Here is a 19089-nt window from a genome sequence, read left to right on the forward strand (position 1 = left end):
TTAAGCTTCTTAGACAGAAACATTGTCTGTATTGTATAGTTTGTATAATTCGTCCGTGGCCTGACTCTCACACACTCGTAGCAGGGACAAAAAACAGCAAGTCCAGACCTCGGCATTTCATATTTATTGATATAATTCAACATTGCATGGTGATACATTCACATAAGAACACCGCCATGAAGAGAAACCTATGAAGATAGCATATTCTTGGTGTACATACGATATAATATTTATATTTTATATATCTATTTTCATGTTTTTGCATTCAATAATGCATTGTGTGTGTGTGTGTGTGTGTGTGTAGCAGGTAGAACACAGTCAACAGGAAACACACGTCCTATGGGGCTTAATCTACACACTGTGAGTTGTGTGTTGTCGGTTTCACATGAAATACACATTTTAATCTGCTCAGTATTTACAGTACATGAATGTTATTTTCCAAAGAGCTTTTGCATGCAAAAAAAAAAAAAACCGCTGACCGTCAAATATGATGCATAACAATGAACACTACTTTTTCTTAAGGCTGTCAGTATTTTTTGTTGACAATGTTTTTCAGAGGGCTGTTGATTGAACTATGTGGTTATTTGTTTGGGGTGATGAGACCGCATTATGTAACATCGCCCACCTCATCCCAACTAGCTACTTTAGCACAACCGGCAGACTTTACCCATAAGTCTGTCAACATTTAATATAATAAAATATATGTACACTACCGTTCCGTTTTTTCAAGAAAGATAACATTAATCATAAATACACACTATACATTGTTAATGTGGTAAATGACTATTCTAGGTGGAAACGTCTGGTTTCTAATGAAATATCTCCAGAGGTGTATAGAGGCCCATTTCCATCAACGATCACTCCAGTGTTCTAATGGTACATTGTGTTTGCTAATCGCCTTAGAAGACTAATGTCTGATTAGAAAACCCTTGTGCAATTATGTTAGCACAGCTGAAAACAGTTATGCTGGTGATATAAGCTATACAACTGGCCTTCCTTTGAGCTTGAAGTTTGAAGAACAAAATTAATACTTCAAATATTAATCATTATTTCTAACCTTGTCAATGTCTTGACTATATTTTCTATTACATTTTCAATTCATTTGATAAATAAAAGTGAGTTTTCATGGAAGACACAAAATTGTCTGGATGACCCCAAACTTTTGAACGGTAGTGTATTTTTTTACTATTTAAAAAGGACTATCAAGAACTTTTTGGGAGGAAAAAAAGAGGCTGATTGACTTTCTTTCTCGCTAGATGAGAAGTTCGATAGAATCAATCTTCTCATCCAATCCAATGAGCCGATTTCATTTCCCCCCCAAAAAGTAAAACCACGACTTCAATCCATATCCCTATAACTCCTCCGAGCACTATATGCAAAACATCGATAAGACGTGACACCCATGTGATACACATTCCAGAGCAAAAGAGTGTCATTTGTACAAAAGAGCGTTGCAATATTTCTTGTAAACACTGTGACATCGACCGTTTTCATAACTACCCGAAGCAGAACCTCGTCCTCATATTATTATCACGGAGCTATAGACGATATCAAACACGTTGAAAGAGTTTTTGGGTATTCATTTGTTTCAACGTGTAACAAAATGTATTTTTAAAGCTGCCTCGGAGCTTTGGAGTGGGTGGCAGACCAGATCATCTGCTGGCTGAACACATTCTTTGGAGCAGTTCGGTAAGCACCACTATGAGAACGCTCTATCATACAACTCCATATGTAAACAGACTTCACGAAGTGGAGTGTAAATTATATACATCATGTGCGCGCGTGTGTGTGTGTGTGTGTCGTCTTTAGCATGAGGGCTTGGTGGTTACGTTAAAAACATTTCCCAGACGTGGAAACGTGTTTTCCACATGTCCCACGCTGGCTTCACACACCCGTGTGTTTCATCATGGAACACACCTGTGGCTCTATTTTTTAATTACTGTGTAATAACCAGCGCGTCTCACAGGACCTCCGCCAGGCAGCGGTCAGTCCCCTCGCTCGCTTCCAGCCGCACCTTCCGGCTGCTTTTCCGGTTCTCCACCCACGAGTTGTGTATGACGGTGCCCCCCGGCGACGGGTCCACCTGCAGCAGGGACACCGCCCTCTTCTTCACCTTGGTGCGCAGGGCCCGGCGCAGCTTCTGCCGCGTGAAGGCGTAGAGCAGCGGGTGGGACACGGTGGTGCCGTACGACAGCGCCAGGAACCACAGGCGGAGGCTGACCAGCGCGTCGCTGGGGCCGACGCCCAGGATGAGCATGTTGGTGACGGAGAGCGGCGCCCAGCAGCCCAGGAACGTGGCGATGATGATGAGCGACATCCGGAACACCCGCCGCTGGCGCTCCCGCCGATCCCTGTGGCGCCGCACCGCCCTCCTCAGGGCGATGATGGCGGACACGGAGGCCTGGACGCCCAGGGTGGCGGCGGGCGCGGCGGCGCCGGAGGCCGGCGCCGGGGGGGAGGTGGCCGTGGGAGCGGGGGAGGGGGAGGGGATGAGGGGAGGGCGGCAGAGCTGTTTGGTGCCGTCGGCGGTGCACCGCTCCCCCGCCCCCGCCTGCTGCCCGCCGCCGCCGTCCGTCGGGAGCCCCGCCTTCTTTCTCGTCAGTTTCTTGTGGGGCCCCTCCGGGCCCTTCTTTACGTGGGAGCCGATGCGGATGTTCAAAGCCCTCAGTATCTTGGAGTAGGTGAAGAGCATGACCGCCACCGTGGTGAAGAAGATGGGCACCTGCAGGACGAGATGGTAGGACATGGCCAGACCCGTGTGCGCGCCCCGCCCGCCGACGCACAGCAGCGTCCGGTTACGCCACGCCGCCGAGGACGCCGCCTGGCCTCCCTCCTCTTCGACGGACCACCGCACCTCCAGGAACGGGATGAAAAACACGGCCACCGAGGCGATCCACACGGCGGCCAGGAGCAGCGTGGCCCTACGCGCGGTCAGCAGCCGGTTGGCGGGCCGCACCGAGATGTCGTACCGGTCCAGGCTGATGACCAGGATGTTGACGGCCGTGGCGATGCTGGCGAAGGTGACGCCGGCCTCGTGGAAGCAGCACAGCAGCGCCATGTCGGGTCCCGGCGGCAGCAGCACGACCGCCAGCGTGAGCGGCAGGCACAGCGTGCACACCGCCACGTCCAGCACGTGCAGGTTCACCGTCACCACGTTGCTCACCGAGTCCACCAGGTTGGATTGAGAGCAGTAGAGCACCAGCACCGTCAGGTTGCTGCTGAAGCCCAACACCAGCTCCAGCAGGAGGAAGGAGGCGAGCGACACCTGGAAGCCCAGCGAGTACGGCGCGTACCAGGAGAAGCCGCCGCCCCCTTGCTCCCGGAGGAGTCCCGTCCCGTCCGGGCCGGCCGCCGTCCCGGCCCAGTCGGCGGCGGCGGCGGCGGGGCCCAAGGTGTAGCTGTCGGTCTCCATGACGACCTCTCAGCCCTCATATATTGTGTTGGTCACAGCATGATGCACCGGACTGAGCCTCCGTGATGCGGCGCCGGCGGATAACGATCCAGACGGACGAGGGGATGAACTGGGGAGGAGAAAATAAAAACACTTTTTCTCTCTCGTATAATGTCAGACATCTCAACATTAAAAAGGTCAGAACACAAGAGATCATAACCCGTGTTGTCTATCCATCCATCGACCAACCAACCTACGATCAATTGTTATTGTTTTTCCTTTTTTCTTCTTCTTTGGTTTATTTGATAAGGGACAGTAAGGCACATTAAAAAAAACATTCTGTAAATATGCCAGAGTTTTTAGCCAAAAGGCTATTTTTCATCTGAGAGACGTCATAAAACATAAAAACATAAGATGATTTATACAATGTTTGTGCAATATTTAAGCTTTCAAATGTGTGCACAAACAATTAATAGTGAGAATAGTGAGTATACTCTTAGACATCGTCGACTAACAAGACATGCAACAAGAAGACTCACAAATTCAAATCAGACAAGGAAAATAAAATAAGGGAGAACTATAACTATGTTATTAGGAAGCATTGAACAGGTGCATCATGGATCAGGCTCTGGGAAAAAATCTGGACTTATTACAGTTTTTCACATTCGCTTCGGCTCAATTCTCAAATGACAATTTATTTTTGTGATTAATTTGAGTAAATTGCACAACAATTGCAAAAACATTTCAAGAATTTGCATAATAACTATTTGCACATGGTGTGGTGATAAAAAAATAAACCTCAGTGTTGGAAGGTTTTGGTTGAACTGACGATCAGTTGAGTTAACTCAACTAAATATACTGTGGAAGGAGGTCGTAACAAAAGGTAAACATCAATCATAAAGCAGACTTCAGGGAGATTCATGTGAATAAAAAACAAGTGCAGTAAGTAACTGCATTTAAACCAAAAACAACTCATTTAATCTCTATTTAAGCCAATTCACTTTGCTCTTCAGTTTTGGAAAATGCCCTAAAACTGCTAAATAAAATATGTCCAGCACTTTAAATTAAAACCTACAACTTCAATACGAGCATGAACAAAAAAATAAATAGAATTTTAATGGGAGTTAGAGTACATGATGTAACTGTCTCTCGACAAACAGCAACAAATATTGCCCATTTCACAAAATATTTCTCTAAAATAACTTCTCTGTTGTGTTTCCCGGATGTTTGATCAATGTACAATAACAGTGGTCTCAGTCATTATATTTAAATACGTGGTCCTCGGTGGAGGATACTTCTTTTCTTTTTCTTACTTAATACAAATTGCAGGTTTATTCCGATAATTCCCATCTTGGAGAACACACAGTTAATTCAGAAGCCACTGATTGCACCTGCGGGAAATCGCTTGAACGAATCCAATCCCGGCTATTTTTCTCTCTCTCCCACCTCCTTCATCAAGAGGTGAAAATCACAAACCCCCTCCAAGTCTTTAAAACGCCGACTATCAACGGCTGGAAAACGAGACATTTTTTGGTTGAGCGATGAACTCGTTTTTTTCCTCCTCGGGTCCAGGTTGCCACGGCAACCGCACAAGAGCCTCGCTCAAACCAGGGCACAGGTGCGATCCTATACTGAAGTGCGTGTGTGGAGTCGTGGAGTTAAAAGCATCCGCCCGGAAAACACGGGAGCGTGTTACATTCCCACGGACGAGATGAAGGGAGACGAAAACTAATAAATAATTCACCGGTGGCGCTCCGTCCGCTCGTCTATCGAGGAGAGATGGAAAGAAGGAATACTGGAGGAAGTAAAGTGAGAAACAGCCAGTGAAAAGTGGGACGTGTGCACGAGTGCAGCCCTGCAGCCGCTCCGCTTGACCCACGTTCCAGCAGAATCACCGATTTCCCCTGAACAAGGGATTTGTGATTCATGTTTAAAATGCACCGCCTGGACGTTTTAGGTACATCGGAAGAAGGAAAAAAACGCCCGAGACGTGACAGAAAGTGTGAACGCGGAGGAAGGAGAGAGGAGAAAGGAAAGAGGCACTGGTAAACAAGATGTCCCAGGGTGCTGGTTTCCTGGCTGCCTCCGGTACCCAACAGGCTGCCCGCGTCCCCAAAGACTCCGCTCATGATTGCCTGCGTGAAAAGCGTGACGACGGTCCGGGTTAGATGCTTAAGGACCCAAAAAAGGGGGGGGGGGGGAGCAATCTGGTCGTTGAACGTCAGAGAGGATGATGGAGGCCCGAGCTCTCCCTGACTCACCGGCCCTCCTGTGTCAGAGGGGGTGATGCTGTCGAGTTTGTTTGCTCTATTTTTAGTTTTATTGGTCAGATTTCTTTTTTTTAAAAGTACGGGTACGTTTTTTTTTTTAAACTTCTGTTTTAATCACCGTGATTTAAAAAGGTCGAGGTCGCACGTGTCCATGTGAAGTGTGAAAAATCAATCGACGCGACCCGGCATCAACCCGGCGAGCCTCGCGTCCGACCACGGAGACGCCGTGGCGTTCCATGCCGTGCTTCACGTACAGGCTGGTCATCCGGACACAGAGTCCTCTCTCGGTTGGGTTTTCGGAGTTGGGTTTTGTAAAGCTTGTTTTTGTATTTCCGAATCTAGATAAAACCTTGTCAGAAAGCGACCCCCTCTCTCTCTCACACACACACACACACACACACACACACACACACACACACACACACACACACACACACACACACACACACACACACACTAACTAATGTAAACCAGAGGCAGGCAAGTGTGGAACCAGGCGCCGGGTCTTAAGATGGCTTCCTTATTATGTCGAGTTAGATGTGGAAGGCGGTCACCAGGGAGTTGCCCAGGTGACGTGTGTGAGGGTGTGTGTGTGAGTGTGTGTGTTCTGTGTGTGTGTGTGAGTGTGTGAGAGAGACCATTGTCTGGCTTTGCAGAGGGCGGTGAACGCATCCTAACATGCAAAGAAGCAGGAAAAGATCACATCAAGGAACTTGCTTTTAATCTGTGGTCGTATTCACACAAGTATATTTCACATTTATATCTTTATATGTTTCACATATATATATTTATATATTTCACATTATATCTTTATATGTTTCACATGTATATCTTTATGTATTTCACGTGTCCACACAGCAGCTGACATGAAGGAACCACCACAACACATTTAAAGTGTTCGAGGGCGGAGCGGACGTCTTTAGCTTCTGGGTCCCAACGTCTGCTTCTAATTCTCAAGTGTTCTAATTATTGAATCAAGTGTTCTTATTAATTAATTAAGTGTTCTAATCAAGTGTTCTAATTCATGTTTCAACTGTTCTAATTAAGTTTTCTTATTCGTGTATCAAGTATTCTAAATGTATATCAAGTGTTTTAATTCATTTATCAAGAGTTCCAATTCATTTATAAAGTGTTCTTATTCATATATCAAGTGTTCTAATTCATTTATAAAGTGTTCTTATTCATATATCAAGTGTTCTAATTCATTTATAAAGTGTACTTATTCATATATCAAGTGTTCTAATTCATTTATAAAGTGTACTTATTCATATATCAAGTGTTCTAATTCATTTATAGTGTTCTTAGTCATATATCAAGTGTTTTAATTCATTTATCAAGTGTACTTATTCATATATCAAGTGTTCTAATTCATTTATAAAGTGTTCTTATTCATATATCAAGTGTTCTAATTCATTTATAAAGTGTTCTTATTCATATATCAAGTGTTCTAATTCATTTATTAAGTGTTCTTATTCATATATCAAGTGTTCTAATTCATTTATAAAGTGTACTTATTCATATATCAAGTGTTCTAATTCATTTATAAAGTGTTCTTATTCATATATCAAGTGTTTTAATTCATTTATAAAGTGTACTTATTCATATATCAAGTGTTCTAATTCATTTATCAAGAGTTCTTATTCATATATCAAGTGTTCTAATTCATTTATCAAGAGTTATTATTGATGTATCAAGTGTTCTAATTCATTTATAATGTGTTCTAATTCATTTATAATGTGTTCTAATTCCTTTATAATGTGTTCTAATTCATTTATAATGTGTTCTAATTCATTTATCAAGTGTTTTAATTCATTTATCAAGAGTTATAATTGATGTATCAAGTGTAAATTACAACTCTTTATGACACCAGGGGCTGATCTGGTATATCATGGTTCATTCTTTCATTTTAAAGTGAAAGCCTCGGCTCTGGGGCTTCACTCACACGTCCAAGAGGCTCCGTTCTGTGTGTGAAGCCAGAAGCGAGGCGGCAGGAGACGTCTAACGTGAATACATGAACAGACCGTCACATCGGCTTCCCCAGGAGCCGCAGCAGCATTAAGATTCATCGGTAGTGAAGATAATCTTCATATTCCTGTGAGACGAGCTGATGTAACAGGTTGTCAAACGGATGTATCGTAAAAAAAGAAGAAGACAGGAATGCAGACGAAGGTCACATGAATAGTGATGTGGGAAGGTGGGAGTATTGATATATTTCTATGGGAATGCAATGGAATATTATATATATATATATATATATATATGTTCATAAACCACACTAAAACATATCATGATTTAATGAAATACAGGAATAAGTGTTTGATATGTTATCCTTTTACAGGACATCAGCTTTTTGTCAATTGGTCTAAGCCCCGCCCCTTGAAAGCATGTAATATATAGGAAGGTATATTAATGTATTTCTATGGGAATGCAATGGGATATTATATTCATATGTTCATAAACCACACTAAAAAAGTATTATGATTTAATGTAATGTATAATTTTACTCTTTTACTTTTATATTTTTTGCACATATGTCACATGGAATCTGATCTTTTCGCTTCAGGTGTGATTTCTCGCCGAGGTGCCTCAGTCTGAACACGCATGATGTAATCAACGTGACTTTTACATGACATCATGCTCCCACCACCACTGGGTGCCTCGCTGCGTCCACGCACACCTACGCACACAAGAGGCATCTCTCGCTTCCTCATCATCATCCGCTCACATATTCACTGGCCTCCATATTCACTGGCCTCTATATTCACTGGCTTCCATATTCACTGGCCTCCATATTCACTGGCCTCCATATTCACTGGCCACCGTGTTCACTGGCCTCCATATTCACTGGCCTCCATATTCACTGGCCTCCGTGTTCACTGGCCTCCATATTCACTGGCCTCCATATTCACTGGCCTCCGTGTTCACTGGCCTCCATATTCACTGGCCTCCATATTCACTGGCCTCCATGTTCACTGGCCTCCATATTCACTGGCCTCCATATTCACTGGCCTCTATATTCACTGGCCTCCATATTCACTGGCCTCCATATTCACTGGCCTCCGTGTTCACTGGCCTCTATATTCACTGGCCTCCATATTCACTGGCCTCCATATTCACTGGCCTCCATATTCACTGGCCTCCATATTCACTGACCTCCGTGTTCACTGGCCTCCATATTCACTGGCCTCCATATTCACTGGCCTCCGTGTTCACTGGCCTCCATATTCACTGGCCTCCATATTCACTGGCCTCCATATTCACTGGCCTCCATATTCACTGGCCTCCATATTCACTGGCCTCCGTGTTCACTGGCCTCCATATTCACTGGCCTCCATATTCACTGGCCTCCATATTCACTGGCCTCTATATTCACTGGCCTCCATATTCACTGGCCTCCATATTCACTGACCTCCGTGTTCACTGGCCTCTATATTCACTGGCCTCCATATTCACTGGCCTCTATATTCACTGGCCTCCATATTCACTGGCCTCCATATTCACTGGCCTCCATATTCACTGGCCTCCATGTTCACTGGCCTCCATGTTCACTGACCGTTGTGCCATGTACGGCTTCATGCTGCGGGACCGACAAAAAAGGGAATAGTCGGGATACTTATTCTATTGTGTATATAATAACACAATAGAATAAACACGCACTGCAAAAGAAGACTTTCCATCACACCGCGGAGTAGAAAAAGGTTGTCGTCTACTTCAGGTCCTTGAGATGAAGATGACCTCCACGGAGATCTGAAGCAGACATTAACGTCAGACCGATAGAGAGAGAGAGATAGAGAGGACGGAGAGTCTGAGAGTCCTGACTATGCATTATACACCCACCGGCACGAGTGTGCGCACACACACACACACACACACACTTGTGTAGCGAGACTCCTATTGAGACGTCAAGCTGTTATCTGAGCACTCAACACGTCATGATGGAGACAAAAGGTCAAGGAGGAGCAAAACACAGGCAGGGCCACTGCTCATCGTCAGCGCAGTCGAGGGCCTGGGAGGGCAACGCACTATATCATCACTACATGTACACACACACACACACACACACTCAGTTGTACAACGGGACACCTGCTGAGTCTAAGTGGTCTTCGCAGATGAATACAGAGAGGACACGAAAGTCTCATCTGGAGCGACGCCGGAGTGGTTTACAGAGTCGTAAATCTGAGGGATTAGTTTTCCCCGCCCGGCGGACGAAATGTTAAACAAATACGAATTCAATACAGATTTCCCGGCTGAATCGGAGTTAGCGTGGTCGCCCGCCTCTGAGGCACGACTCCGACCTTCAGACGCGAGGACACATACCACAGGTTGAGATGAGCGCCATCATGTGAAGCGTCACGAATACGGATGGGTATCGTTTGGGTTTTTTCCCCGATACCGATGCTAAACCGGTACTTTAAAAACGATACCGGTGCCCAAACGGTGCCTGAACCGATACTTTAACCCTTGTGTTGCCTTCGGGTCATTTTGACCCGAATCAATATTACACCCTCCCCCCGCCTATGGGTCATTTTGACCCGATTCAATGTTTCACCCTCCTGTTACCTTTATATTTACTAACATATTTTACCGTTTGGGTTCAATTTGACGCCAGCAATTAAAACCTCCAGAAAATTATTAGAATTAATATTGTTTTCCAAGTTTAAGTGTGAGGCACTTTATGTTTGTTTGTTGACTTCCGAAAGAACACCGACATTAAACATTGAATGGGGTCAAATTAATCCGAAGGCGGGGGGAGGGTGTAATCTTGATTCGGGTCAAAATGACCCGAAGGCAACACAAGGGTTAAAAAAACGCACAAAACGACGATTGACAATGACCACATAAAAAACCTCTTCGGCCATATTCCCTGTAAAAGCCGTTCTCATGAAAAATTATTAGAATTAATATTGTTTCCCAAGTTTAAGTGTGAGGTACTTTATGTTTGTTTGTTGACTACCTACATAGCCCTTTAAATACATAAAAAAGTTGATATTTCTTATATGTTTGACACAGTGAAAAACAGCCTGGGGTCAAATTGACCCCAAAGAACACCGACATTAAACATTGAATGGGGTCAAATTGACCCTAAAGGTAACAAGAGGGTTAAACATGTTTATAATGGCTAATTTATTTTTTGTCGGCCTACTTTTATGAATGCAAGACTTGCAAACAACGTTCCAGTATATCTGAGTTCAGGCTCCTCTCTTCATCATCGGACTCCACGTTTTCAGAGGGACCGTCTCCCCATCGCACCCAGCCTGACCGCTGATGTGCTCGGCATATTGGCACCGGATTTCGGTACCCAACCCTAGTCATGAACAACTCTCAATGCAAATAAATAGTTATATACACACATATATATGTATATATATATATACATATATATGCTGCCAATGTGATGCAGAACGATAAACGGGCGTGCACATGATGGCGAGGCTCATTCTGCAATGATCTGTAGTTTAAGATGATCGGGTGACAGAACTCATCACCGCTCAAGGTGCACTCGCTGGGCTTTTTCTCACTTCCACAGATGCATCTCCATGACAACTTCCCCATCCGCTGACGACCACGGGAAGCTACCAAGTGGTCCTCGAGTTAAAACGACTTTGTCCAATGTGAGAAATGAACATCGATGCTCATCGATGAGGACGGACGTGTGAACGTAGCTCCCCCGAGAAGAGAATGGTTTATCAGGTGCTGGCCACAGACCATTTCTCTTCTTTCCTTATCCTCCCGGGTTTATTGGGCTCTCGTTGTGCATGTTGCTGGTGGTACTACTGGTGGTACCTGCAGTCCATCCGGGTTGCACAGGTCGTCCAGCACATCTACCGATACGTGTTTTCACGAGTAGGTTTGCCGTGTCTCCCAGAACAGTCTCAAGAGCGTAGAAGGGCAACAAGCAGGACCAATATCTGCTCCTTTGTGCGAGGGGGAACAGGAAGTGACCTTCCTGGTTTCCTCCTGGTGGAGGCCAATGGCCGGCCCCGTGTGGCCAGAGTGTGGAGGCAGTTCCTGGATGAAGATGGCATTGATGCTCCTCTTTTGTCTCTCTTGTATTGCACAGCAGCATGTCGTATCAGGATAGTTTAGATCTCCTTTCATGAAAAGGGAGGATAATTAAAGTTTCTGTTCCAGACAAACAAACGCATGCGTACTACGTCAGGGCTCTCTTAACCTCCATTGATATGTTGGCAAGGGCGCGAGGTCAGAGGTCAGCTTCACTCTGATTGGTTTATTGACCCTCTGTCCATGGTTTCCACTATAGCCTTAATTGTGGCTGTAGTTAAAGCTGCATCCATACTTTTTCTTTCAATGCAGCAATCCAATAATCCGTTCAGTCCCAAGTCATAAATATTTTTGGCTCATTTTCACAATGCAGACGCTGTAAAAAGCCAGCAGAACGGCATGAAATATGGAGAAAAACAGAGAGGGCTCTCAGGTAAAAGAGTCGACGCTCAGCAGGAGACTCATCTTTAATGTATTTATCTCTTCAAGTGACTGAGGAGAAATCAGAGTGAGTTCACCCAGTGCCATTTCACTCAAAATACATTACATTACACTCCGGATCCATTATTCAGACGTATTTTCCGAATGACGGGTTTGAGCAAAGCGCCCAGGCTCTCACCGAGGACCTCCGTGTTGTCCTGTTGCCTGCATTATTTATTGCCGAGCTGACATATGGACCTCAAAGAACCTATAAGCTTGGGGTGGGGGTGGGGGGGGGAGAAGAAAAGAAGAAATAGAGACAACAGGAAGAAGAAAAAGGGGTGTTGCAGCTGACAGATGCTGAACAGAAAACAGCTTGCGAGAAGAAAAAACCGAGGAGGTTACTTTCCTGCAGAAGGGGTGAATTATAAGACAATTGAATAATGTGTGTGTGTGTGTGACGACGGAGAGGCAGACACACTCCCCGTCTTCCATGTGTCGAGCAGGATTTGGTTTCCCTCCTTCATGTTCACAATCAAAGGCGTCCGCAGCTGGAGACTCGGAGCCGAATGCTTTTCATCAAGACTTTTTCGCTTTTCTTCTTCAGCCTCCGACCACTTCCCGTGATTCCCCATCTCGCCTGCTGGGTCTTACTCACTGCATTTAGTTTCACTTTCACTGTCTTTATTTGCCCCTCTGTACATCTCTCTTTTTTAAGTGAAGAGAAACTGTTGCTTGTGATGAACAGCTGAGAGAGAAAACACGTGGAGTGCATGAGAGAGTAAATCTAAGTTATTGGATTCCGTGAGGGCCGAATGCGGTTGTGAAATGCTCCGCGGCAGATTGTCCCATCGGTCAGAACTAACACCGTTTGGCTTCCTGTCTGACCCCAGAGGCTTTACCAAACACCGTTAGTGCTCAAACAATGCAGCAATAACATAATTATTTGAATGGCGAAAAAATTTCAGAAAATATAGGGGGAGATGCCGTGCCGTCATCATTTCCCAGAACCCAAAGCGATGACGACAAATTGCTTGTTTTTGCAGAACCAACAGTCCAAAACCAAGAGAACGTGATCCAAAATACAAAACAGAAGACCAGTAAATAATATTATATCACAGTTAATAAACTGGAACCAGATAAATTGATCATCGGCAGGTTGATTATACTTGAAAACCACAATTTGGGTGAAAGAAAACAAAACCTAAGAAACCAAATCATTTGAGTGTGTATCTAAAATGTTTATAATTACGTAATAATGGTTTAACAAACTAATGGAAAGTACTACATTCTGCTCATCACTCAATATACAATATATCCCAAAGGTTTAATTATACATTAAGTTGTATTTTGATCATTCTTCTTAAGGATGGGCAGATATACCTCACAACTATACCAGAGTGAGACTATATCACGAGAGCTTTAGGGCATTTTAAAAGGGACGTTTGCGGACGTTGGCGCGCACCCCTTGCACACTTGGCGCACGGTGAAACGTTTCCATCGGACTGCATCGAGTCTCTCAGGAGCGTGGGAGAAATACAGCCTCAGTGCCCGTAACTGTGTCAAGCACCTACTCCCACATACAGCTCGTGGGTTCCGGTAAAAGCCCAGATTCCTCTGCGCAATCGATATTTCGTGGGGCGCGTTGTGCCAAAACAGCACACGGAGTGTGTGCGTGTGTTTGCCGTGCACTATATCGTCAAATAAACACGGAGAGCTTGACATAATATATGCATGAACCACGATGTTTCCACTTCGTAAGGATGCTGTTGATTACCCACGTGAAAAAAGATTATGGAAATAAAATACGCATGCGTAAAAGTTGCGCTATATATGCTATACGAAAGTTTTGTTAAAAAGATCATTTTAACGTGTTGAATTTGAGCGCATGCACGTGCATATAAAACATATTCAATAGACTGAAGTTATTGCTGGACTGATGGTCGACACTGTTTACGACGCTGTGCACATTTACTCCCAAATATATTCATCGCAGAGTAAATGAAGTAAAAACTAAAACCCCACTTGGATTATTTTTGAAAAAACTGAGCTCTTACCTCTTGGAGTCGGAGCCGTGCGCTCAGCCATTCACGTCCGCAACATGTGAGCGAGTGTGTGTGTGTGAGTGTGTGTGTGTGTGTACGTCCCGTATGTCGCGTGGAGCGGAGAGTGGACTGTGCCTCTCTGCGAAGCAGCGGAGCACGTGCTGAGCAGCAGCTCCACCAGAGGCCACTGACAACAAGCCCGCTCAGTGCGAAGCGAGGACGGGCGGCTGCCGGGAGGACTTCAACGGAGTGAGGGGGGAGGAGGAAGAAGAGGAGGCATCTATGTGTAAAGGCTTCAAACTTCAAACTAGTCTGTGTTGCAACGCTGGTTGAAACTTAAGCCCCACTCTTTGTTGTGCGCACTAAACGAATTGCACAATATTAAATGCACATGTGAAAGAAATCAAAAGGGCATGTCATCTCCGCATTCATACATTAAATCTGCCCACTCCGGATCTCTGCTGGAGGCTACATTAGCTGCTTCCAGGCAAACGCATGCTGACTCTAGGGTTGAGTTGCATTATGGGTAATGCAGTGGCCAGACAAAGAAATCTCTATAAAATAAAAAATAAAAATTGGATCTCTCCATTTATGCTGCATCCATATTCGATGGCCCATCACGAGTCTGACATCAGGAGCGTGACAGCAAAGCAGCGGACATCTCCTTTAGGAACTGAAGCCGCAGTATTCCAGTCAGTCGTTTCTAAACGAGACGGTGGGTTCCCATCTCGTCTTTTTGGTGGAGCGAAGTGAAAGAAATCAAAACCACTCTTGCCTCATCGGTGTAGAGCAGATCCTGTAGAAATTGATCTTGAGACAAGACTGCCACCAGGAATACAAAGTAAGACAGTCTCCCTGACGCCAGATCAAATGAGACCTCTGACCAGTGTTCAGTCTTTAATGTTGTGTGCAATACTCATGCATTCATGAGATGAACGACCAATATACCGATTACTGAGGAATGTTTTGATTATCTCAAGATTCCTTATTTAAACATCCCTCAATAGCAAAAAAACAAACTAATACTAAGCGGTGTGTATATCATCTTTCATGTAAATGCTGATTGAATCCAAAATGATACAGTATTATTTCTGGTGATATTTTCCATTAGACAGAACCGGGCAGCAGAGGCGGGGGAGTGAGCCGACTCCTGACCTACTGATCTTCCGCCGGGTGGATCAGATGGACAATTTGGCTGAAAATCTGTCCTCCGCAACCTTTTTTCACAACAAGACGGCAAAAGTGGCACTTCTGCCGCCAGCTGAAGCCATCATCTCTCTCCTCTCGCAGCGTCATGGTTCGCTTCCGGCCTCTCGCCCCCTGCAGCTGCTCTTACTTCGTTCCCTTCCTCTGGTTTTCTGGAGGCCGGGGGACAATTAGGGAAGCGTGGGAGAGACAGCTGGACCTGTTGCCAATTATACCGACTTTAAACAGGAACCACACACACACACACACACACAGCTTAATGGGCTCACACTGCACATCTAAGCTCACTTGTAGACCGACTGTATGTATGCATGTACACTTGAATGGACTTTCAGGAACGGGAAATAAAAGTTACGTTATATTTATTCATCTCCATAGAAAAAGTGACAGTAGTGAGTAAAAGTGCTTTCTGAGGAATAACTTGTGGTATCAGTTTGTACATAAACAAAAGTAACAGGACAAGAAAGTGACAGAGAGACTTCAGAGGAGACTGACGCGTGGAGCTTGGCGGTTTCGTTTCCATCGTGTTCTAAACCCGGGAGTGGAGGAGGAGGTCCATCTTCACTGGGTTATCCTTCCCAGCAGCATGCTGTGCAGCTGCCTGATGCGGCCTTCCTGTGGCAGCGCCAGGTTCTTCTCGGCTCGCTCCTCCTCCTCCTCCTCCACCACCTCCTGCATCAGCTGCTCGATGTAGCAGGAGGATCCCAGCAGGATGTGACCCGTGGCCTGCATGGAGAAGATGGTCCATCGCAGAGCCTCCCTGGAGGCACAGAGAGAGAGAGAGAACAAAAGAAAGGGGTCACACGCAGCAACTTGAGCTATTCATCAGGTGTGACATCATCATGTCTTGAGAAATTTCATAGATAACTACACAAGCTACTGACTGATAATCATTCCTCACATTAACTGCATCTCTGACTGACGATGACACAACATGAATTTAATCCCGGTAAAATCAAGCATTTTCTTCTTCTGCAATCTGATTTTTTAAACTCATACACGTATTAATTAATCTGATTATTTAAACTAGTACACGTATTAATTAATCTGATTATTTAAACTAGTACACGTATTAATTAATCTGATTATTTAAACTCGGTACACACATTCAAATATTAAAAGTAGGAAATTAAACAGAAAACATGTAATTGTTATTGAGAGCAGTGAAATGGTGATTATCTGCTTTGTATTTCATAAATTAAAAACCCATTAAACTATAATAAATTTTCATTTTTGACTGAATTAAACGCGAACGAATGAAAGTCGCAAGAGAAACGCTTTAAAAAGAAGAATAAACCAACTTTGATTCCATGACAGTTCAACAGATATTCAGAGACTCACTTCAGCATCTTCTTGGCGGCGTAGCAGCGCAGGTCGTAGGACACGGAGTAAGCGCCGTACAGCGTCGCCTTCACGTTCAGGCAGCCGATGAAATCCGTGGGGTTGTTTTTGTAGAGGTCAAAGGTCACCTTGGCCACATCTGTCCGGTGCTGTGGCCTGCAGCGGCCGAGCTGATCTCTGGAGGGGCTGATCTGTGAGGAGACGGCCCGGACACACGGGGTCGGGGTCAGAGGGGGAGACTGACATTTAGGTGGCGTGATTGCGAGCAACAAAACGACAACAGGAGCGCCGCCAAGCAGACGTTACGGCAACGATGAGAGACGGATCAGGACAATGAAGAGAGGTCAACGTGAGGTCACCAGAGGAAACATGTATAGAGGGGGGGATGCAAATCACTGCATGCCTCAATTCCTATGGAAATTAATTGATTTTGGGAGAAACGCCATTTAAATTTTAACAGCTTCTGATTCTTCTCTGAACAATGTGAAGGGGGAGACTAATCTCTGGCGTTTGCAATAACTGACAATACTCCTCCTCGATTTGAGGATACAATATCTGCCGATTCAATTTCACTTTATTACTCTTCCTTCCAGAGACACCTGTAGCATCCATATTCATGGCGGCTTCATTCAGAAACAGACATGCCCCCGTTTATTCAGGCAATTCATCAAAGAATCGAGTCGAAACGGCACACTGCAGCGGATCAACAGCGCCACCTAGTGGTCGATGTGGGGGGGGAAAGGAGTCAGACGGCATCGTACCGTCTGAGGGGTCCACTTGTGGCCCTTCTCCAGGACCATGAGCACCGCGTTGTCCGGCAGCGTCTGGAAGAACTCCTCCGTGTCCACCCCGGTGCCGTCCTCGTCCAGCACCAGGGCGCCGACGCACGCCACGCTCAGCGAGACGCTGACCTGAGGACAGCGGTTCAGACAGCGGCCCGGCACACAAAAGACAAACACTGAGGCAGTCGGGCGTTAACCAGCGCGAGGCCCACGGACGATAAGTGAGTCACGGGCCAATCGGGTGTGTGGACGCTTTAAATCACCGGGTCGTCATCAGCCACTCGACGACTTCCCAATGAGCCCTTATTATTCTCTCACACACAATCACGCCTTGCCTTGTTCATCAGGTCTTCCAGCACGTCCGCCATGATGCCCTTCTTCATACTGCGGTCGGCGTTGGTGACCCTGAAGGGCTTTGGCCGCGGACCTCGACCCAACAGGAGCTGCTGGGTCATGGAGGCACTGGCCGTCACACACCTGGGAGAGAAAAGATGGAAGTCACGCTCCTCCTCCTCCTCCTCCTCCTCCTCCTCCTCCTCCTCCTCCTCCTCCTCCTCCTCCTAGCGGTGCTCTTACTTGGAGAGGGACGACGGCGTCAGAAGGCTGAGTGACTTCATGGCGTATTCCATCTGAGAGCTCATCGACCTGCAGGTTGGAGGAAGCAGCTGGACTTTAACTGGGAGAAAACATTGTGTGCTACATGTAACATTAAGAGGAGGAGCAGGAAGCAGCGATGAGAGAATATCGCAGCTTGAAAGTTCAAAAAAAAAGATAAAGAATTAGGGAAAAGGATCTGAAGTACAGTCTGTGTTCAGGCCTCCATGTCTACACCTGTAATAATTAACTCTAATCTGTAAAACCAGACCCCTTTGTGTTTCAGTTAACACACATTTCACAATAATTCCCAATAAAAATTAAAACACATGAAAATCCACAACAGATATGACCTTATTGTGTTGTTGTCCCGGCCGTGTTGTTAACCCTCAGTGCTGCTCCTCTCTCCACTAAACCGCTCTGACACTCTCGCCTCTTCTCTCCGTGTCTTGCGCCACTTGGCGACTGAACTTTGTGCCGATGACTGTTGAGCCTGATTGAGTCATAAGTCTCCATGAGCGCCGCTCTGACCCTCCCCTGATAAAAGCCCCGGATTTCAGTTTGTTACATGAGTCAGAGTTTACATTTAACCGAGAATCAAAAACTGTTTGACTTTCTGAGGAAAGTGTCCCTCTGAAAATATGCAGAGGAGTCCGTGAACGGTTTCTCAGATTAACCTGGAGGTTGTTATTGGAAAGATGTATAAACGATGTTCAAAATTGTATTTTTTCAATACATGTAGAACATACTAAATCATATTTAGCTCTATACTGTATTGGAACATGTGATCTGTATAATTTGGTGAATCAGCCCTTTAAAAATTTTTTTTTAAAAAGAGGTTCGTCATATGAAAACCAGAAGTCTTGATTAACATAAAACATCTAAAAACACTTTTCTATTAAATCTAATTAAATAATTTCTTGACATCAAGCTAGAATCAACTTAATGAAGAAAGACAACAAACAGCTGACAGCTGAACATTCTACCTACGTTTCTTTTTTTTAAATGTCCCATAATTTTAAAAAAAGGGGAAAACT

The 19089-nt window shown here is 45.2% G+C and overlaps 2 protein-coding genes across 2 annotated transcripts; both read right to left on the reverse strand.

Moving 5' to 3' along the window:
* Positions 1–105: 105 nt before the first annotated feature.
* Positions 106–14257, reverse strand: LOC130208456 (G-protein coupled receptor 22-like). The gene is made up of 2 exons (XM_056437605.1): positions 14142–14257; positions 106–3521 (listed from the first exon to the last, which is right to left on the reverse strand). Exon 2 carries the CDS (start codon positions 3410–3412, stop codon positions 1961–1963), a length of 1452 nt encoding a protein of 483 aa, XP_056293580.1. The 5' UTR covers positions 3413–3521; positions 14142–14257; the 3' UTR covers positions 106–1960.
* Positions 14258–15680: 1423 nt separating this feature from the next.
* Positions 15681–18486, reverse strand: cidec (cell death inducing DFFA like effector c). The gene is made up of 6 exons (XM_056437772.1): positions 18406–18486; positions 18035–18103; positions 17794–17935; positions 17438–17587; positions 16677–16867; positions 15681–16095 (listed from the first exon to the last, which is right to left on the reverse strand). Exons 2-6 carry the CDS (start codon positions 18097–18099, stop codon positions 15897–15899), a joined length of 747 nt encoding a protein of 248 aa, XP_056293747.1. The 5' UTR covers positions 18100–18103; positions 18406–18486; the 3' UTR covers positions 15681–15896.
* Positions 18487–19089: the final 603 nt, after the last annotated feature.

Source organism: Pseudoliparis swirei, chromosome 18, assembly GCF_029220125.1.
Source record: "Pseudoliparis swirei isolate HS2019 ecotype Mariana Trench chromosome 18, NWPU_hadal_v1, whole genome shotgun sequence".
Taxonomy (NCBI): Eukaryota; Metazoa; Chordata; class Actinopteri; order Perciformes; family Liparidae; genus Pseudoliparis; species Pseudoliparis swirei.